Below are 22,867 nucleotides of genomic sequence, written 5' to 3'. Positions count from 1 at the left end.
TAGTAGAGACGGGGTTTCACCGTGTTAGCCAGGATGGTCTCGATCTCCTGACCTCGTGATCCGCCCGTCTCAGCCTCCCAAAGTGCTGGGATTATGGGCTTGAGCCACCGCGCCCGGCACATTTTTTAAAAATTACAAAAATAAAGGTTGTTGAGTCTCTCTGTCTCCACTTCCTCTCCTCCCTTTTCTCCACTCACTGCCATCTGACTTCCGTGCCTCCCACTCTACTGATGCAGGTCTTGCTAAGATTACCCACGTTTTTCCAGTTGCAAAACCCAGGGACTGCATCCTCAGTCCTTTTATGTGACCTCTCAGTGGCATTTGTCAGTCAATCTTTCCCACTTCTCAAAACACTCCTGGTTTCTGTGATACCGATTATCTTAGTTTCTATGCATTTCCCGCCCTTCTTCAGCCACCCCTTAAATGCTGTTCCTTGGGATTCCATTGTCATCCCTCTTCTGTACTCACTCTCAGATTCTCCCTGAGGGACTAGCTCATTGTCAAGATTCAACACCACTCTTGTATGAGGGCTTTCAAATTAGTATCCCTGCCCAAATTTCTCTCTTGAATCAGAGTTCCATACCTATATATCCAACTATTCCATACCCATATATCCATCTTCACTCATATGCCACAAGATGAGTGTCACATATCTGGCTTAGTAAACTAGGGGAATAGAGTGCCATTATGTGGAAGAGAACATAAGAAGAGGAGTAAGTTTGAGGGTAGATAAGCTTGTTTTGGGACGTGTTGAGTTTGAGATGTCTGTGCTCAGGATCCCTGGAGGCAGGTCAAGGCTAAAGACAGATCTGGTCACCATCAAGGTGATACTTCAAGTTATAGGTAGATTTGAGGATATTCCTGCTCTGTGTGCCCATGGCACTCTACGGATTTATCTCAGACCCTTTTATTGTATATTTCTCTCCTTGCCTGAACCCTCTCGCCTTCTCTAAACCCCCTTTTTGACCCACACACAGTGGCTTACACCTATAATCCCAGCTACTTGGAAGGCTGAGGAGGGAGGATCGCTTGGGCCTTAGAGTTTGAAGCCGCAGTAAGCTATGATCACACCACTGTGCTCCATCCTGGGCAACAGAGCAAGACCTCATCGCTATAAAAATAAATAAATAGGCCAGGCACGGTGGCTCATGCCTGTAATCCCAGCACTTTGGGAGGCTGAGGCGGGCGGATCATGAGGTCAGGAGATTGAGACCATCCTGGCTAACACGGTGAAACCCCTATCTCTACTAAAAGACATAAAAAATTAGCCGGGCGTGGTGGCGGGCGCCTGTAGTCCCAGCTACTCAGGAGGCTGAGGCAGGAGAATGGCGTGAACCTGGTAGGCAGAGCTTGCAGTGAACTGAGATCGCACCACTGCACTCCAGCCTGGGCAACAGAGCAAGACCCTGTCTCAAAAATAATAAATAAATAAATAAAATAAATAAACAAACAAACAAACAAACCCCCTCCTTATTTGACCAACTCCTGCTCTATTATTCAGGTCTCAATTTAAACATCACTTTCTCAGGAAGCCTGTTTCTGAGTCCTAGGCTAGCTTAGGTTCCCTTCTTATATATATTCATAGACTTCCTCTGTCTTAATAATCATAGCATTTTATTGTTATTACCTGCTTAATACCTCTCTTTTCCCCCACTGGATTTTAAGATCTCTGTGGGCAAGAATCGCATCTGTTCTACTTATGTCTATATTGCTAACATGTAGCACAATGCCTGGCACCTGTTTGCTGAGTAGAGGAACGAATGACCCAGCATCTGCAGCTGGGCAGAATTAAAGGTGTAAGTAAACACCGCTCTCTTTCTTACATTTAAGTTATCGATAAAATTATTTTTCAGACTCAGGCCTATTACACAGGCCAAAGGGAATAACCATGGAATACATCTGTAGGTTTACCCAAATATTCTTACTCTATTTTTATTTTTATTTTTTGAGACAGGGTCTTGCTCTGTTACCCAGGCTGGAATATGGCAGCACAATCATAGCTCACTGCAGCCCCAAACTCCTGGAGACTCAAAGGATCCTCTCACCTGAGCCTCCCAAGCAGCTAGGACTATAGGCATGTACCACCACACCCAGCTAATTTTTCTGTTTTTAAAATTTTTGTAGACATGGGGTCTTGCTATGTTGCCCAAGTTGGTCTCAAACTCCTGGCCTCGTGTGATCTTCCCACTTCAGCCTCCCAAAGTGCTGGGACTACAGGTGTGAACCATCACACCTAGTCTGTTCTCAGATATTATTGTGCATAAAAGAGGTTTTTTTTTTTTTTTTTTTGAGACGGAGTCTTGCTCTATCGCCCAGGCTGGAGTGCAGTGGCCGGATCTCAGCTCACTGCCAGCTCCGCCTCCCAGGTTTACGCCATTCTCCTGCCTCAGCCTCCCGAGTAGCTGGGACTGCAGGTGCCCGCCACCTCGCCTGGCTAGCTTTTTGTATTTTTTAGTAGAGACGGGGTTTCACCATGTTAGCCAGGATGGTCTCAATCTCCTGACCGCGTGATCTGCCCGTCTCGGCCTCCCAAAGTGCTGGGATTACAGGCTTGAGCCACCGCGCCCGGCCATAAAAGAGGTTTAAAATGCAGATTACCAGTTACCTATCCACCTGCACCCCCAAGGTTCTGCTTTAGTAGATTGAGGGTGGAACCCTGGACCCTTATTTCTAACAAGTACTCTATGTGGCTCGAGTGCCAGTGGTTCACTGGTTATGCTTTGAGAAACATTGCTGCCTATAACCTGGCTCCTGTCCCCACAACCCATGACACTACCCTAACCAAGGCCCTAGCTTTGTTGCCAAGACTTTTTTTCCTTCCTTGTCTTACTGGACAATATTTTCCATTTGGCCACAGGGTGAAATGAGTAAGGGTTGCACAGGGTGGGATGAGTAAGGCAGGGTCGCACAGGGTGAGATAAGTAAGGCAGGGTCGTACAGGTGCAGGGTCAGATCCTGTCTGTTTAACACTGTGATGTCTTATTCATCTCATCATGAATTTGTTGTTGTCGTTTGAGACAGTCTCACTCTCACTCTGTCACCCAGGCTGGAGCACAGTGGTGCCATCACAGCTCACTGCAGCCTCAACCTCCCGGGCTCAAGCCATCCTCCCACCTCAACCTCCCAAGTGGCTGGGACTACAGGCATGCACCAACACACCCCCAGCTAATTTTATTATTTTTTTGTAGAGACAGGACCTTGCTGTTGCTGTTTCCCAGGCTGGTCTCAAACTCCTGTGCTCAAGCGACCCTCCCACCTTGACCTCTCAAAGTGCTGGGATTATAAGTGTGAGCTACCATGTCTGGCCCATCATGGACTTTTTAATATTAATTTGATTATTTTAAATAGTGCATTGAAATATTATTTGATAACTGAGTTTTTTGGTGCCCCTTTAAATTTCAGACCCCAGGCAAGTGTCTCCCTCACCTCACCCTAGTCCTGGCCTTGCTTGACCACTGCCTCCTCTTCAGCTGTCCTCTTCTTCTACCTTCTCCTGCTATTTCTCAGTTGCTATTGCAGGATCTCTCCCACCCCAATCCCCCACTGAAATGTCAGTGTGTCTGAGCATTCTGTGTTTTTCTTACTTGGTCATTGCACTTATTACATTAGGCATTACATCATGCTTCTTCATTTCTCAAGTGCCAATCATAGTGCCTAACATTTAGTGGGTACTCAGTCAGTGCCCACTATGAATGAACCATGCTTTTACTAAACAGTTGTAGAATCAGTGTTCTACACCTAGAATTATTCATAATTCCCTAACCTTTTGCAATCTTGTCATACAACAGAAAAAATAGACTGCCTGAGGTGATAACAGTGTTTTGAATTAATAAACCGACTTCTCCTACTCAGCCCTCCAGTTATGGTGGATTTTGGAGCAAAACAAGTCAATATAATAGCATCATAGCATCATTATTTTTTGCAAAATTGACCACCACAAAGTCCCATATAAGCCTAAACCCTTTTTCCAACCTTGAACTTTCAGAATAGATCAGTAAAACTAAGGATTTATATATTAAATGATAAAATTAGTTACCATTTATTGAGTCTTTTTTTTTTTTGAGACAAAACCTCACTCTGTTGCCCAGGCTGGAGTGCAGTGGCACAATCTCGGCTCACTGCAACCTCCGCCTCCCGGGTTCAAGCGATTCTCCTTCCTCAGCCTCCCGAGTAGCTGGGATTACAGGCATGCGCCACCATGCCCAGCTAATTTTTATATTTTTAGTAGAGATGGGGTTTCACCATGTGGTCCAGGCTGGTCTTGAACTCCTGACCTCAAGTGATTCACCCTCCTCAGTGCTAGGATCCCAAGTGCTGGGATTATAGGCACGAGCCACTGGGCCCAGCCTATTGAGTCTTCTTATGTTCTAGGCACTGAGATATATACTGTGTAAATATTGTCTCATTTGGGCCTAACACCCAGCCTAATAGGTGATTGGTATTATTCCATTTTATAGATAAGAAAGATGAGCCTTGAAAAGGTTGAGTAATTTGCTAGCAAATGGTAGAGATAAGGTTAGAACCGGGTGTCTGTCCGAAAGCCTGTACGCCATCGTGTCTCCTACTTAGTGAACCATGCGGACCACAGCTCCATCTGTGACACCACACTGGGAGTTCATCTGCAAAGCTCCCTCCATCCATTTGTCTACAAACCAGAAAGCCTAACAGTAAGAGTTAGAATCAGAGTCAGACTGTCTAGGTTCAAATCCCAGTTCCAGCAGTTCACTGTGGGACCTTGTACAAGTTATTGACCTGAGATTGTTACCTCATGTTACTCAGTAAGTAAATGGAAATGCTAATAGCACCCACTGGAGGGCCATGGTGAGGATTATATGAGACAATGCAAGCAAAGCAGTTAGCACAGTGCCCCGCACACAATAGGAGCTGATACTTGTTAGCTACTGCTGACCTTGTGGCCCCAACATTGCTCCTTCATCCCATGTTCTCTAGATCCAGGACTCAAACAATGTGTTCTGGAACTAATTCCTGGAAATAGTAGACCAGAAATATGTACAGTGAGTGACTATGAAAACAAGACTAGCTGGGTGTGGTGGCTCACACCAGTAATCTCAATACTTACGGGAGGCAAAGACAGGAGGATTGCTTGAGCCCAGGAGTTCAAAACCAGCCTGGGCAACATAGCAAAACTCCATTCTCCACAAAAAGAAAGAAAAAAACCAACAAAAAATAAAGCTGGCATGCTGGCTCATGCCTGTAATCCCAACACTTTGGAAGGCTGAAGCAGGAGGATTGCTTGAATCCAGGAGTTCGAAACTAGTCTGGGCAACATAGTGAGACCCATGTCTCTACAAAAAATACAGAAAAAAAATAGTTGGGCATGGTGGCACGTACCTGTGGTCCCAGCTACTCAGGAGATTGAGACAGGAGGACTGCTTGGGCCCAGGAGTTCAAGGCTACAGTGAGCTGTGATTGCACCACGGTGCTCCAGCCTGGGCAACAGAGTGAGACCCTCTCTCAAAAAAAAAAAAAAGAAAGAAAAGAAAAGAGTAGCCCAGGACAGAGGAAACAGAAGGTGACAAAAACAAAAGTTTGTCAGCCTAGCCTGAAGAAAAAGGGGAAAATGCACTGAGGCAGGAACGGGGCAGAGGTTGAGGGAGCAGGGTGGGGACAATGTAGGAATAAAAAAGACCACCACGTGGGCTGACGCCTGGCCCCAGCTATGGCGGCAACAGGCAGGGGAGCCTGGCTCCAGAGCAAACACTATTTTTGCAGTAAAGAGCCTTTCCTAATGAGCCAATCTGTCTCTACTTCTATTGGCATCCTGGGAACCAGGGTGCAGCAGAGATAATTTGCTTCACACACCCCCCGCCCAAACAAAGCACCATTACCTCCAACCCATTACATTAGCCTTTATCAGCCTTGGAAGCTCTCAGTCATCCTCCATGAGCTGCAATAATTTCAGCTAATTTCTTAAGTGTTCTAAGAGCCTCTGATGTGTTATGAGCCTAGTAATTGTTGACTGGTTCCTTTTCTGTTGTGGCTTGATTTCATACCTTGTATCCGAGCTGATGCGTGCTTTGGGTACTTGATTATAATGAGGCTTTTTGCAAAGACTCACATTAAAAAATAACATTAAATACTGAGGTTGGTTTAAATCAGAGTTTAATTTTTCCACCATCTCCTATTATTCTTATTAGGAAGCCAATTCTTCATGAGGATAGTGACCTCCAGTGTAAAACTTTGAACAAGTACAAAAATCAAGAATTAATGATGAAGCTGGTTCTTTTTAGGGAAATCTAAGAATGAAGCACAAAGTCATGAACTATGCTGAGACCAAGGCTGCAACGGGCACGGCTTAGAGAGGTTTGGGATATTGACTCCCAGCCTTCTCCAGGGGTCCTTAATTCATCAGAGCCTCCTTGTTCCCTAGAGAGCCTGTAAGAGCCAAGGTGGCTGAACGGCCACAGAGGAGCTTCCTGGAGAACAGTGAACAGCCAGCACCCCCTTCCCCCGCATCCTGTGTGTATTGCCACTTCCCCTTCAGCTGGTAGCCCCTCTCAGGGTAAAGGGGCACAGTTCAGCTACTTGGCCACCCTGAACCTTGGGTGGTACCAGAAATTAGGCACAGACTCTGGCTTCTGTGTGAAAAACCACCCTGAAATGACACCCTCTTTAACATGTCATACAGCTATGTGACTGACTCATGTTTAGAAAAGCTTCTCAGGTCCATTGGCATCTTCTTATCAGCTGTAAGCAGGTGAGTTCTGTTCTAGCGTGATTCTGGGGGTCTCAGTGGCATTTCAGGCTCATGATGTCCTTGGCATTCACACCACCCAGGGCCATGGATTCCTGTTAGCAGTGGATTCCTTGTAGCTCTCGGGGTGGGCCCAGAGGTAATGTCCACCGGGCTCCTGCTCTAGTTGCTCCCCCATCCCGTGCTCTCCAGTGGCGCTTCACTAGACAGCACTCTCTTGGTTGTCAACTGCAGAAAACCACCTCATATTGCACTTAGAAAAAGGAAAATGATTGGCTCACTTAACTGGAAAAGCCCAGAGGGTAGAAATATATATTTCAGCCCTGACTAGATCCAGGCCTCACACAATGTCATCAGTACTTGGCCTCCCTCTCTGTCTTTTTCCCCATTTCTGTGTCTTCTCCTCTGTGTTCATAGACCTCTGTGTGCCGTGGTCGTCAGGAGCTCCAGACACCAAAAACAGAGCAGATCCTTTCCACAGCTTCCCAAGAAAGTCCCAGGCTTTGAGCCTCATTGGATCAATTTAGGTCCCACGCCCAGCCGCAAACCAACTTCTGCAGTCAGAAGGGTGACATACTCTGTCACCTCCTCACCCCACCAAAACTACATGGCCCATGAGTGGCAGAGTGGTGGTTCCCCAAGTGACAGTTGAGGTGGTATTACAAGAAGAAGGAGAAGAGATGCTGGAATGGCAAAACCAAAAACTGTCCCTAGTATATAATTCCAGCATTTCCTGCTGGAAGGAAGAATTTCCACACTCTTACGTCACTTGACCTATGGACATTTCCTGGATAGGAGGGCAAAGTATGTGAAAGGGGACCTTGAGATCTCTTTGAAAGCTCAGTGCAAAGGAACTTGACGAGTTTTATTTCTACTTTTCTATCCCTCTGGACAGTAATCGGTACCTTATAGAATTTCTTGAGGTTGGAGGTGTCCTGACACTCTTGGAAATACTTGGGCTGGAGAAGATCAAGGAGGAGGCCAAGAAGGAATCCGTCAAACTACTTCAGGTTATTGCAAACTCTGGCAGGACGTACAAGGAGCTCATTTGTGAAAGCTATGGTGGGTACTGTGTATGACAAGATGTGTCTCCCTAGGGACCTCAATGAAATGGTGGCAGAACCCACCACTGCTATAGGAAAAACACATCATGGAACTAGTTGAACAGGAAGCTTTTTGTGCTCCTGTTCACATCGCCACTGGAAAACCCAGATTTATGATTCTCCTGATTCATCATTTAGTCACATTTTTCAGTAGTGGTTTTAGAAATACTTCTCCTTTTAAAATATATCCTGTTTCAGGCATCCATTCAAAGATTTATTGAACTGTGGCCCAACATCTTTTGTGAAATTGAGTTATGAGGCCGGGCGCGGTGGCTCACACCTGTAATCCTAGCACTTTGGGACGCCGAGGGGGGAAGATCACCTGAGGTCGGGAGTTTGAGACCAGCCTGACCAACATGGAGAAACCCCGTCTCTACTAAAAATACAAAAAAAATTAGCCAGGTGCGGTGGCGGGGGCCTGTAATCCCATCTACTTGGGAGGCTGAGGCAGGAGAATTGCTTGAACCCAGGAGGCGGAGGTTGCAGTGAGTTAAGATCTCACCATTGCACTCCAGCCTGGGCAACAAAAGTGAAACTCCATCTCAAAAAAAAAAAAAAAGAAAAAGAAATTGAATTATGAATAACTCAAGAAATAAAATTGAAGGCCAGGTGCAGTGCTTCACACCTGTAATCCCAGCACTTTGGGAGGCCAAGGCGGGTGGATCACCTGAGGTCAGGAATTTGAGACCAGCCTGGCCAACGTGGCAAAAACCCCTCTCTACTAAAAATACAAAAATTAGGCCAGGCGCAGTGGCTCACTCCTATAATCTCAGCACTTTGGGAGGCAGAGGCAGTCGTATCACGAGGTCAGGAAATCGAGACCATCCTGGCTAACACGGTGAAACCCCGTCTCTACTAAAAATACAAAAAAAAATTAGCTGGATGTGGTGGCGGGCGCTTATAATGGCAGCTGCTCAGGAGGCTGAGGCAGGAGAATCGCTTGAATCCCGGAGCTGGACGTTGCAGTGAGCTGAGATCGCACCATTGCACTCCAGCCTGGGCTACAGAGCAAGACTCTGTCTCAAAAAAAAAAAAAAAAAAAAAAAGGAAAAAAAATTGAAATAAAATTATTGAATACCTACTGTGTGGTAGATATATGCCAAGTGCCAGAGATACAAAAATGAATACAATATAGTCCCTGTCCTCAGAAAGTGTAGAGTCTGGTGAGAAAAGTAAATAATCTAGTTGTTTTTTTTTTTTTTTCTTTTTTGAGACAGAGTCTCACTCTATTGCCCAGACTGGAGTGCGGTGGCGCAATATCAGCTCACTGCAACCTCTGCCTCCTAGGTTCAAGCAGTTCTCATGCCGTTGCCTCCCACGTAGCTGGAATTGCAGGCAAGCACCACCATGCCTGGCTAATCTTTGTTATTTTTAGTAGAGACAGGGTTTCGCCATGTTAGCCATGGCTGGTCTCGAACTCATGAGCTCAAGCGATCCACCCAACTTTGCCTCCCAAAGTGCGGAATTATAGGCATGAGCCACCACACCCGGCTCAATAATTGTAATATAATCTATGAAGTGCTCCAAGTGAGGCATGTAAAAGAGATACCACCCAGTACATCTTCCTTTTTCTTTTTCTTTTTTTTTTTTTTTTTTGAGTTGGAGTCTCGCTCTGTAGCCCAGGCTGGAGTGCAGTGGCGCAGTCTCGGCTCACTGTAAGCTCCACCTCCCGGGTTCAAGTGATTCTCCTGCCTCAGCCTCCCCAGTAGCTGAGACTATAGGTGCGTGCCACCAGACCCAGCTAATTTTTGTATTTTTAATACAGACGGGGTTTCACCATGTTGGCCAGGCTGGTCTCGAACTCCTGAACTCAAGCCATCTACCTGCCTCGGCCTCCCATAGTGCTGGGATTACAGGCGTGAGCCACAACGCCCGACTCACATCTCCCTTTTTCAAAGCACTTCCCACCCTGCATTCTCATCAAGGTTCTCCTGTCTGTCTACCCCACGGCCTCTCAAAGCCTCAGTGTCTTCATCCATAAAGTGGGAGTAACACCTTCCTCTTGGCATGGTTTCTGGGATTAAGTGAGTTAGTATTCGTAAAACCATTTTGCAAACTGCTGAGTGCTATACAAGTGTTATCATGGCCAGGCGCCGTGGCTCACGCCTGTAATCCCAGAACTTTGGGAGGCCAAGGCGGGCGGAACACGAGGTCAGGAGATCGAGACCATCCTGGGTAACACAGTGAAATCCTGTCTCCATTAAAAATACAAAAATTTGACCGGGCGCGGTGGCTCAAGCCTATAATCCCAGCACTTTGGGAGGCCGAGACGGGCGGATCACGAGGTCAGGAGATCGAGACCATCCTGGCTAACACTGTGAAACCCCATCTCTACTAAAAAATACAACAAACTAGCCGGGCGAGGTGGCGGGCGCCTGTAGTTCCAGCCACTCCGGAGGCTGAGGCAGGAGAATGGCATAAACCCGGGAGGCGGAGCTTGCAGTGAGCTGAGATCCGGCCACTGCACTCCAGCTCGGGCGACAGAGCCAGACTCGGTCTCAAAAAAAAAAGAAAAAGATACAAAAATTCGCTGGGCCTGGTGGCACACGCCTGTAGTCCTAGCTACTTGGAAGGCTGAGGCAAGAGAATCACTTGAACCCAGGAGGCAGAGGTTGCAGTGATCCGAGATCGCACCACTGCACTCCAGCCTAGGCAACAGAGAGAGATTCCATCTAAAAAAAAAAAAAAAAAAAGTGTTATCATATAGCAATAAAAAATGCATGTTTTATTTGTAAATTGTGCAGAGCCATTTTAAACTTTAAAACACAGATTTTGACATGCCTATGCTGAAAGCCACATAGCTCTAAGGTAAACAAGACAGTGATGCAACATCAGAACCAAGCCTCAGTTTTGCTTTGGGTGAACAGGCTTAGTTGAAGAGCTGTTAATCCTATTCACATTATGTGATCTTGGGGTGGGGATTATTTTCATAAAGCCCTTCCAATTTAGAATTTCCTCTCTTCTTTGCTCAGGTGTACGATCCATAGCAGAATTTTTGGCAAAGTCTAAGTCAGAAGAGACCCAGGAGGAAGTGCAGGTTCTGTTGGATTCTTTGGTCCACGGCAATCCCAAGTACCAAAATCAAGTGTATAAAGGTCTAATAGCTTTGCTGCCCTGCGAGTCCCCCAAAGCCCAGCAGCTGTCCCTGCAGACTCTCAGGACTGCCCAGGTGAGCCAAGGCTGCATGCTCCTGTGGTTCTGATTCAGATACAATAATCTTACAATTACCTTCCGCAGTTGCGCTCCACACAGGCATGAGAAACGGAGCTCAGCCTCCCACTGCATGTCTGTTGTTCAATCAGTGTTACTTCCAGAAGGCCAAGGTAGGGCAGAGAGTTCATGCCTCCCAGCAGAGTGATTTGTCCTGTTTACTTAAGGATCAGAAAGATGTTGGCAGACTTAAAAGTGGTTGAGACAAGCAAGAAGGATGATGAAAGGGCTGTAGAAAAGATTAAAGGAGTCGATTTGATAGGGAAAGAATAATGGTGCATTTGTAGACAGCATGTAAGTGAAGAGGCCAGATCTCCAGTGCTGGGGAAGGCTTTTCTTTTCCTTGTTGGCTTTTGCCCTTCTCTCAGACAGTACCCTTGGATGCAAGTGAAACCGAATTTGGGGCATGGTGAGCATATGAAGACATTGTGCCTAGTAAAGAGGGGATAGAGGCTTAAAAAGTGGCTTTAAGATGAACCATCAGGCTGGTTGCAGTGGCTCAGGCCTGTAATCCCAGCACTTTGGGAGACTGCAGCGGGCGGATCACTTGAGGTCAGGAGTTTGAGACCAACCTGGCCAACATGGTGAAACCTCGTCTCTACTAAAAGTACAAAAATTAGCTGGGCGTGGTGGCACACGCCTGTAATCCCAGCTACTTGGGAGGCTGAGTTCAGAGGATTGTTTAGCCTCAGAGGCAGAGGTTACAGTGAGCCAAGATCATGCCACTGTATTCCCTGGGCAAAAAAGTGAGATCTGTCTCAAAAAAAAAAAGACAAATTCAAAAATAATAATAACTGGCTGCCATGGCATGTGCTTATAGTCCCAGCTGCTCAGGAGGCTGTGGTGGGAGGATCGCTTGAGCCCAGGAGTTTGAGGCTGCAGTGAGCTATGATGGCACCACTGTACTGCAGCCTGAGTGATAGAGTGAGATCCTGTCTCTAAAACAATTTTAAAAACAGATCAGATTATCATTATTATCTTATTTCCACAGTTCCCATTTCTTAAGTGCCTCATACATGCCAGCCACTGTGTTAGGGGCTTATCTACACTCTCTCTCTTAGTCTTCACTATACCTGATGGAGGCAGATACTATTCTCCCTTTTTTCAAAGATGGTGGAACTGAGCTCAGGAAAGTGTGTTATGTGACTTATCCAAGGCCACATGATAAATAAAAGGTGTTTACCAAGCGAGAATTTAAATCTGCCCTCTCCTAAGTCCTTACTCTTTCCACATACCACTCTGCCTCTTCGAAAAAGGGCAGTGATAGGGCTGGGTGCAGTGGCTTAGGCCTGTAATCCCAGCACTTTGGGAGACCGAGGCGGGCGGATCATGAGTTCAAGAGTTCAAAATCAGCCTGGCCAGCATGGTGAAACCCCGTCTCTACTAAAAATACAAAAATTAGCTGGGCGTGGTGGTGTGTGCCTGTAATCCCAGCTACTTGGGAGGCTGAGGCAGGAGAATTGCTTGAACCCAGGAGGCGGAGGTTGCAGTGAGCCGAGATCACGCCACTGCACTCCAGCCTGGCAACAGAGCAAGACTCCATCTCAAAAAAATAAAATAAAAAAGAAAGAAAGAAAAGAAAAGAAAAAGGGCAATGACAGTGATAGAAGGAAAACAGAAAAAATGGGGCTGGAAAATCAAGGGAAAAGAGTTTCTATAGGGAGGACATGATCAGCTGGGTCAGATGCAACAAAGGGAGTCAGTAAGGGTAAAATAGAAAGACGGTCCCAGCAGGAAAAGTTTTGGTGAATTAGGAGACTGTCTATGGCAGGAAAAATTAAATCACAACAGCCTGTCAAAGGATGAATAGGGGATGAAGAAGTGGCTTCTCTTGGGAAGCTTAGATGTAAAGGGAAAAAAGAGCAATAGCAGAGGAGAAGACAGAGTTGAAGGACGATGTTAAATATGGATGAGCTTGAGGATGTTTAATGCTAAAAGAAAAGAACCAACGCATGGGCAAAGTTTGAAGAGAGAGAAAAAAGGGGCTGTCTGATGGGATGAGGTTCCTGAGGAAGAGAAGATTTTAGGATCTTGGATGAGTTCCATTCTCCTTGCCCTGTGTCCTCTCTCCCCCATTCAGAGTAGCCAGCTTTGTTCCTGCACCTCTAGCAGGTAGCCTCATTTAATGCCTTCTGAGTTAGAGAGTTCAGTGGCAGCCTCAGCCTAGGCCCAGTGACTCACCACTGCCCTCCCTTCCTCTCCCCCATTCACCCAGGCGCCTGGCTGTTTGGAAGTCTGCGTTTCCTTTATTCCAGGTAGACAAGATCTAAAGGCTAACCACCTTGGGTGGGCACAGGCTCACGCCTGTAATCCCAGCACTTTGGGAGGCTGAGATGGGCGGATCACTTGAGGTCAGGAGTTCGAGACCAGCCTGGTCAACATGGTGAAACCCTGTCTCTACTTAAAAAAATAAAATTAGCTGGGTGTAGTGGCGGACACCTGTAATCCCAGCTACTCAGAGGCTGAAGCAGGAGAATCGCTTGAGCCCGGGAGGCGGAGGTTGCAGTGAGCCAAGATCGCACCACTGCACTCCAGCCCTGGTGACAGAGTAGGAATCTATCTTTTTTTTTTTTTGCTGGGACTACAGGCGCCCGTCACCACGCCTGGCTAATTTTTTGCATTTTAGTAGAGACGGGGTTTCACTTTGTTAGCCAGGATGGTCTCGATCTCCTGACCTCATGATCCGCCCGCCTTGGCCTCCCAAAGTGCTGGGATTACAGGCGTAAGCCACTGTGCCCAGCCAAGAATCCATCTTTAAAAAAAAAGAGACTAACCACCTTGTCCTGTTGTCTGTCTGGTCAGTCAATCGTTGGGACCACACACCCCAGCATTGTGGACTGCGTGCTGAAGGTGCTGGGCACGATGCACCTGGAAGTCCAGTATGAAGGTAGGGAGGCTACTCCAGATTGCAGAAAGGGGTACCGAGAGCCAGGCGTATCAGCTCTCAAAAGCTTTCTTAGTGACAAAGAGCCTTGATGTGGAGTGTCTGGGACAGCCTTGGCAGATGGAAGACGCTGGTTCAGAAAATGTCAGTCACACCTATGGCGTCAGCCACAGGGTGCCTAGGGTGCCTGAATGATTGCAAGAACCTGCCTGGGTCCAGAGCTGGCTCTGGCTCCCAGTCTTATGTGGTGCTTCCTGGCTAAACAGAAATCACCCTGAGGAATGTCCTTCTTCTAAGAAACTAAACTGAATAGTCATAGTATTCATTTGGTTGGTTGTTTTTCCTGGGTTTTTTTTGAGACAGGGTCTTGCTTTGCTGCTCAGGCTGGAGTGCAGTGGTGCCATCATAGCTCACTGTGGCCTCAAACTCCTAGGCTCAAGAGATCCTCCCTCCTCAACCTCCCAAGTAGCTAGGACCACAGGTGTGCACCACTACGTCCATCTAACTTTTTAACTTTTTGCAGAAACGAGGTCTCACTATGTTGCCCAGGCTGGTCTTGAACTCCAGGCCTCAAGCGATCCTCTCACCTCAGCCTCCCAAAGTGCTGGGATTACAGGCATGAGCCACCGCACCCGGCCTATTTATTGAGAACCTCTGTGTGCCCGCCACTTTCCATACATCACCTCATTTACTTCTCAAAATAACCATAAGAGGCCAGGCATGGTGGCTCACGCCTGTAGCCCCACCATTTTGGAAGGCCAAGGCAGGCAGATCACCTGAGGCCAGGAATTTGAGACCAGCCCGGCCAACGCAGGAAAACCCCGTCTCTACTAAGAATACAAAAAAATGAGCTGGGGGTGGTGGCGTGTGCCTGTAATCCCAGCTATTCGAGTGGCCGAGGCACAAGAATCACTTGAACCCAGGAGGCAGAGGTTACATTGAGCCGAGATCTCGCCACTGCACTCCAGCCTGGGCGACAGAGCAAGATTCTGTCTCAAAACAACAACAACAAAACAACAACAATAACAACAAAATAACCAGAAGAGTACAAAACCTGGTACATACTAGGTATTCAAATGTTTCCATGAATGAATGGTAAAGATATGTACTTTTATGTTTTTCAAGATACAACAATAAAGCACAGAGAGATTAAGTATGCTTCCCAAGGTTACACAGCTATTGGATTCTAGCCGGATCTGCCTGACTCTAAAGTTTATGCTTTTAACATATAGCGCATGGCAGATCTTTAAACAATATAATTTCCTTCCCTTTTCCTATAGTGGTTCAGAGGAAGGAGATTCTATTTTCAACAGGAGGAGATTAAAGAAGGGTTCACCGAGACGGTGGTGTTTGAACTGAGCTGTGGACAATAGGGAGGATTTGGGAAGGTCGAAAGGAGAAGAAGAGGTCGTTTGGGAAAGGGGGATGGTAGAAAGGAAGGCAGACAGGGAAGTGCAAGCTGTGTCCTGGGAATAATGGGTAGGTCACTTAGAGAAGGGATGGTAAAGGTCTAGGAAAGGTAGGCTAGGAGCAATGGAGGGGCACCTTCAATGCCATGTGGGTAGGTGGCAGTCTCTCCAGGAGGCAGCATGGAGCCACTGAAAAGTGAGCTGTGCACAGGTGAGGGCTGAGGGAGTGCAGTGCCTCCGAAGATGGCCTGGGTGGTGCTATGCCAGGTGAGCCAGAGCCACAGGGAGCCACTTGAGGCTGGAGGCCAATTAGGAGGCATTTGGGGTGGTCCAAATGACAAAAGAAGAATGTGCTGGTCCAGCTGGGTACATAGCCCCAGGAAGAGAGCATGGACAGCACAGGGAACTGCCTGGTGAGGAGAATGAGGCAGCATTTGGATGTCGGAGTGGGCGGGGCCCAAGAGACCAGGACAGACAGGCCCAGTAATCAGGAATGGTCTGGGCATTAGTATAGGGATAGGGACTCCTGTGTCCAGGATGACAGGCTGAGCCCCAGGTTCAGGAAGCCTGGGGAGGAGAGCATGAGGAGCAGCCAGGCACTGAGGTTCAGGTACACAAGTGAGATCCTGGGGAAGATCAGCAAAGCTCTGGAGGCCACTTCCAACCTAGGTTATTTTTGGACAGCAGTGCTTAAACTGCATATTATTCCTTCAGTAACATTGTCAGTTTTGTATTTTTTGACCCCTGCAAGCTCTGTGTACATATGTGGGCCTTGTATGTTGAGAAATAATGCTATGCTAAAATCTGTTAGCAGCTGGAACAGAGTGTCCTGGCTGGAGAGGAGTTGCCAGTGAAGGGGTGGAGTGGTACAGGGACCTAAGTAATAGTCAGACCCTGCACCAGAGGGTTGTCACTGGCATTGGAGCAAGGGGATAACCTGGTAGTAGAATCATGTTAGGAAGCTTAATCAAACGATCCCAAAGACTAGATTGGGTAGCACTGAGACCTTCCTCTCCCCACCCCACCTCTGTGTGGCAAACATGCCCACTCCTCCTCATCCATCCATCACTTCTCAGCTTAAGCATTGCCTCTCTAAGCCCTTCCCTGACCCTGCCTTCAATCTCTGCCCAAATGTCAGCCCTTCTTCCTTTGAACCACCCTGCCCCCCTCCTTTAACCCCCCCTCCATCAGAGCTGTGTTCTCTAAAATGGTACCTTCCCCTTACATAGACTGTGTGCAATTTCAGCTCAACCATCATGGCATTTATCCTTTTTTTTTTTTTTTTTTTTTTTTTGAGACGGAGTCTTGCTCTGTCGCCCGGGCTGGAGTGCAGTGGCCGGATCTCAGCTCACTGCAAGCTCCGCCTCCCGGGTTTACACCATTCTCCTGCCTCAGCCTCCTGAGTAGCTGGGACTACAGGCGCCCGCCACCTCGCCCGGCTAGTTTGTTGTATTTTTAGTAGAGACGGGGTTTCACCGGGTTAGCCAGGATGGTCTCGATCTCCTGACCTCGTGATCCACCCATCTCGGCCTCCCAAAGTGCTGGGATTACAGGCTTGAGCCACCGCGCCCGGCCGGCATTTATCCTTATATCCTCAGCACAGCCCTAGCATGTTAGGTCCTCATTGCATGTTTGTTGAGTGAATGAGTGAGCAAGTGAGTGAGTACTGCACATATGCACTGCATTAGTCATTACTCGCCTCTATGTCTTTCTCCTCCAGACCTCCCAGCAACTCCAAGGCAGGTACTGGGTCTGATTCATCTTTTTCCAACTCAGGACCTGGAACATAATGGGTGCTCAGTAGAAGTCTGTGAAAAATAAAAAAAATCTTTGTTCTTTTTTGAGACAGGGTTTCACCCTCTGTTGCCCAGGCAGGAGCACAGTAGCACAGTCATGCCTCACTCCAGCCTCGACCTCCTAGGCTACCTAGGCCTCCCAAGTAGCTGGGACTACAGGCACAGATCACCATGCCCAGTTAATTATTTGTAGAGATGGGGTCTCCCTATGTTGCCCAGGCTGCCCTCAAACTCCCAGGCTCAAGTGATCCTCCTGCCTCCACATCCCAAAGTGCTGGAATCACAAGCGCAAGCCACTGCACCCGACCAAAACAAAAACCTCTTATGCTGATGAAGTCCTCCAGAGTTGTAACCGGCCACAGCTTCTTCCAGTATCGGCCTAAGTTCGAGTCCTTCTGCATTTATTCAATAACAGCTAACAGTGTGCAAGAGGCAGTGGGAACGCGACTCTGTGACTGCATTTGGTTTATTATAGGATCATGTGATAACAGTGAAACTACGTGCCTCAAGGTCATTTCAGATATGCCAGACTCATAACAGGTGCGCACAAAAAAAAGTCTGTTGAATGAATGTATTATTATTATTATTATTATTATTATTATTATTATTTTAACCAGGCGCTTCAAAATAGTCTTCATGTAACTCCAAATGTAGAGAATGCGTATGCAATAATTGCCCACTAGAGGGCACTGTTTCACATGGTCCGCGTAGACCGGAAGTTGAGAGAGAGAAGAAATTCGCACGCCTTTAGTTTCCAATGAAACTCCGCCCAAGGGAGGGAAGGAAAGTTCCCACGGATCCTACATGTGATCCTAAACAGTGGGTGACGGGGGAGAATTAGAGAGTAATTTCTTTGAGTTTGCGCATACCAAATTGCAAAACCAGAGTGAAGCCCCAGGATGCTGGCAGCAGTCAGCATGGAGAAGCAGCCTGTGTCCAAGAGGAGCCCGAGTGACTGCGAGGAGAAGAGTTTAGTGGGTGACAGGGACTGATCTCAAAAGGGCAGGATTGGTTTGTTTCTTTAAACAAATATTTACTGATTATCTGTGATGTGCCAAGAACTGTGCCAGACACTGGGGTTTTGTTTGCGTTTGCTTGTTTGCATTGAGAAGGAGAAAACTGAATGTCTTGAAAGGAGAAGGGTCGGGGGTGCCCACTCCACTCCCATGTGGCATGTGTGTGGGGCAGAGTGGAGGGTTATTGGCATCCTTCCCCTGAGAAAGCTACAGGGGAAGTGGCATCCTCAGGGCAATGTCCACTGACAACAGGAGGCGGAGAGGCTTAGGGGGCCTGGCGATTGTTCATCTTGCAGTGGGTGTCAGTATGGAGGAAGCTGCTGGTGGCTTCACCTCCTTTTTCATGAAGAACTCCACCTTCCCCCACCACATCTACCAACCTGCCTGACTGGTGAGTCAGGTTAGCCACATCCTCTACTCTCCTTCCCATTAGGAGAGTGTCCCCGGTTCCTATCACAGGCCCCCTCTTCTCTGAAGCACATTCCCTCAAACACTTCCCTTCTGTAGCTCACCTCTCCCTTTTTCTCTGCTGGACCATCTCCATTGACGTGCAAATATGCTTTCCATCTTCCATTTTTAAAAGAGCCCCTCTTTGGGAATTTATGGATTAAAAGAGATTTAAAAGACATGTACCAAAAAAAAAGGTAAAATTATAGCATTTAGGGATGTACCTCCCTCCTTGACCCCAAGTTGCCCCCCAGCTATCCATTTCTTTACCGTTTCCTTCCTACTTTACCTCCCAGCTGCTTTCAACCCAGTTGATCACTCCCTCGCTTTCTTTTGTTGGCTTCTGTGATAGAAGTTTTCCTCCCACCGTCTGGTTTTGCCTTAGTCTCCTTTGCTTGTTTCTCCTATTTCCCTACAAGACTGTTAGGTCACCCTCTTCCTTCTCATCTCTGTATACTTTTCCCCTAAGTGGCTTCCCATGTGGATGTCTAACAGACATCTTAAATTTATGGCCAGAATTCTTGATTTTCTTCCCAAAGCTTGTCCTTCCTGTTTTCTCTATCTCGGCCAGGCACTGTGGCTCACGCCTTTAATCCCAGCACTTTGGGAGGCAGAGGCAGTCGGATCACGAGGTCAGGATATCGAGACCATCCTGGCTGACACAGTGAAACCCCGTCTCCACTAAAAATACAAAAAATTAGCCGGGCGTAGTGGTATGTGCCTGTAGTCCCACCTACACGGGAGGCTGAGGCAGGAGAATAGCTTGAACCCAGGAGGCAGAGGTTGCAGTGAGCTGAGATCATGCCATTTCACTCCAGCCTGGCAACAGAGCAAGACTCCATCTCAAAAAAGAAAAAAAAAAATTACCTGGGCGTGGTGGCACGCACCTGTAGTCCCAGCTACTCGGAGGCAGAGGCAGGAGAATTGCTTGACCCAGGAGGCAGAGGTTGCAGTAAGCCAAGATCATGCCACTGCACTCCAGTCTGGGTGACAGAGGGAGACTCCATCTCAAAAAAAAAAAAAAAAATTGCTGAAAATATGCTAACAAATATGTATAAGAAACAAGTTCATAGTAAAATTGAACTGTTTATAAATTTGGAAAGTGGTCATTTGTAGAATACAATTTTTGTCTACTTGACCTAGAACCTGGAATTAACTTGACTTGCTAATAAAATGATCATTTCATATATTAATAGCAAAGTTGAAAGTATGGTTCTTCAGCCCCAAAGTACAACAGTGGGGCTTGTAGCTGAGCAAACTACTGCACTAACACAGTGGAATCCTCTAGAGACGCTAGTGCAAGGAAACAGTGGCCATAACTGACCAAACCGAACAGACATGGACAAGGCTTTCAATGTGTGACACCTCCTCCCCAGGCCCCCTGAAACCCGGAGAGACTGGTGGTGGCAAGAACCTCATTGTTAATTTCCTTCAGTTCTTGGCTGTGTAAAGTTACTTAGGTTCCTAATTCTAAGAGGTATGATTGATCTAGAAATTAATCAGAGATTTGGTTTACTTCTTTCTTCTTCATAAAAGCACATTTTTTAACTGAGATGACATTCACATAACAAAGTTAACCATTTTAAAATGAACAATTCAGTGGCATTTAGTATACATTAACAGTGTTGTACAACCACCATCTCTATCTAGTTCCAAAACGTTTTCATCCCCGCACAAGGAAACCCTGAATTCAGTGAGCATCTGTTCCCCTTCCACTCCCTTCAGTCCCTGGGAAGCCCCAATCTTCATTCTGTCTCTATGGATTTACCTATTCCATATATTTCACATAAATGGAATCATACAATACATGACTTTATGTCGGGCTTCTTTCACTTAGCATATTATTTTCAAGGTTCACCCACATTGTAACATGTATCAGTACTTCTTATTTTTTTTTTTTTTTTTTGAGAAGGAGTCTCGCTCTGTCGCCCAGGCTGGAGTGCAGTGGCCGGATCTCAGCTCACTGCAAGCTCCGCCTCCTGGGTTCACGCCATTCTCCTGCCTCAGCCTCCCGAGTAGCTGGGACTACAGGTGCCCGCCACCTCGCCTGGCTAGTTTTTTGTATTTTTTTTTTTTAGTAGAGACGGGGTTTCACCGTGTTATCCAGGATGGTCTTGATCTCCTGACCTCGTGATCCGCCCATCTCGGCCTCCCAAAGTGCTGGGATTACAGGCTTGAGCCACTGCGCCCGGCCTGTATCAGTACTTCATTCCTTTTCATGGCTGAATAATATTCCATTGTGTGTATATACCACAATTTGTTTATCCATTCATTCATTATTAGACATTCGGGCTATTTCCAGCTTTTGGCTATTGTGAACCAGTGCTTCTATGAACATCCACATACATGTAATTGTTTGAGTACCTGTTTTCAGTTCTTTGGGGTATATACCTAGGAGTGGAATTGCTGGATCATATGGTAATTCTGTTTAACTCATTGAGGAGCCCACTAAACTGTTTTCCACAGTAGTTGTACCATTTTACATTCCCAGCAGCAATATATGAGCATTCCAATTTCTGCACATCCTCACCAACACTTGTTATTCTGGGGATTCGTTAGCTATAGCCATCTTAGTGGATGTGAAGCGCATTTTCCTAATGAATACAGACGTTGAACATAGACTTGTTTCAGAGACTTGTTGGCCATTTGTATTTCTTCTTTGGAGAAATGTCTATTCAGGTCCTTTTTCCATTTTTAAAATTGGGTGTCTTTTGGTTGTTGGTTTGTAAGAGTTCTTTATATATTCTAGTTTCTGTGCTCATCAAATATATGGTTTCTCCCATTCTGTAGGTTCTTTTCACCTTCTTGATAATGTCCTTTGTTGTTTTCATTTTCAATGATTTAAGTTTCTCATTTATTCATTTACTTATTCAAAAAGAATGGCACTGGGGTGGGCACTGAGCGTATAGTGACAAATGAAACAAGTCCTTGTTCTCACAGAGCTTTGTTGCAACAGTGATACTAATGGTGATGTTAACTCATAACTACTACTAGTGACCAACAATGACTGTGTGCCCAGCATTGTTCTAAGCTCTTTTATGATCTCATCTATTCCTCAGAACAACTCTGTGAAGTAGGTACTATTTTCATCCCCAGTTTACAGATGAGGGAACTGAGGCACAAAGCAATTAAATAACCTGTCCACAGTCTCAAAATGATAAGTGAGAAAGCTGTAGATCGAACCCAGGCAGTCTGCCTCCTGCACCCATCCCCTCACCACCACACTGTTCTGTCTTCAGTATGAGGAGAACAAGACTTGCCTTGTTTTTACCAGCTTTGAGAATCTAATAAAAACCCAAGGACACCCTTGTAGTCCCAGCACTTTGGGAGGCTGAGGCGGGCAGATCACTTGAGGCCAAGAGTTTGAGACCTGGCTGGGCGCAGGGGCTCACACCTGTAATCCCAAAGGCAGAACTTTGGGAAGCCAAGGTGGGCGGATCACCTGAGGCCAGGAGTTCGAGACCAGCCCAGCCAACATAGTGAAATCCTCTCTCTACTAAAAATACAAAACTTATCCGGACATGTGGCAGGAGCTTGTAATTCCAGCTACTTGGGAGGCTGAGGCAGGAGAATCGCTTGAACCTAGGAGGCAGAGGTTGCAGTGAGCCAAGATCGTGCCACAGCACTTCAGTGTAGGCAACAAGAGTAAAACTCCATGAAACCCTGTCTCTACTAAAACTACAAAGATTGGCTGGGCATGGTGGCTCACATCTGTGGTCCCAGCTACTGGGAACCACGAAAAAAAAAAAAAAGACAACATTATTAAGATTACAGTAAACCATATTTTTAAAATTATGTTTTCTTAGCTTCATAGCCCTCACATGGTTAAGCAAGTACATCAGGATCTTTTTTTTTTTTTTTTTTTGAGATGGAGTCTTGCTCTGTCACCCAGGCTGGAGTACAGTGGTGTGATCTTGGCTCACTGGAACCTCTGCCTCCCAGGTTCAAGCGATTCTCCTGCCTCAGCCTCCCAAGAAGCTAGAAGCTGGAATTACAGGCATGTGCCACGACACCCAGCTAATTTTTGTATTTTCAGTAGAGGCAGTGTTTCACCACGTTGGTCAGGCTGGTCTCGAACTCCTAACCCTAGGTGATACCCCCGCCTCAGCCTCCTAAAGTGCTGGGATTACAGGCGTGAGCCACCACACCATCTGGATCTCATTTTAAAACTAGTATTTTTGCCTTACAGAACATGATGCTTTACACTTTTTTTTTTTTTTTTTTTTTTTTAGATGGAGTCTCGCTCTGTCACCCAGGCTGGAGTGCAATGGCAAGAGCCACTGAGCC

The 22,867-nt window shown here is 46.6% G+C and overlaps 1 protein-coding gene across 1 annotated transcript in view; it reads left to right on the top strand.

Annotated features, from left to right (window-relative positions):
* Window positions 1-22,867, top strand: part of ARMH1 (armadillo like helical domain containing 1) — a 54,305-nt gene that overhangs the window by 19,291 nt on the left and 12,147 nt on the right. The window contains exons 4-7 of the mRNA XM_026455730.1: window positions 6,650-6,718; window positions 7,611-7,777; window positions 10,791-10,987; window positions 13,831-13,915. Of these exons, the coding sequence (XP_026311515.1) occupies window positions 6,650-6,718; window positions 7,611-7,777; window positions 10,791-10,987; window positions 13,831-13,915 (518 nt within the window). The remainder of the gene's footprint in view (window positions 1-6,649; window positions 6,719-7,610; window positions 7,778-10,790; window positions 10,988-13,830; window positions 13,916-22,867) is intronic.

This window comes from Piliocolobus tephrosceles, chromosome 1 (assembly GCF_002776525.5).
Source record: "Piliocolobus tephrosceles isolate RC106 chromosome 1, ASM277652v3, whole genome shotgun sequence".
NCBI classification, from domain to species: domain Eukaryota; kingdom Metazoa; phylum Chordata; class Mammalia; order Primates; family Cercopithecidae; genus Piliocolobus; species Piliocolobus tephrosceles.
The sequence above is the reverse complement of the archived record's forward strand: the minus strand, read 5'-3'. Positions and strand labels throughout refer to the sequence as shown.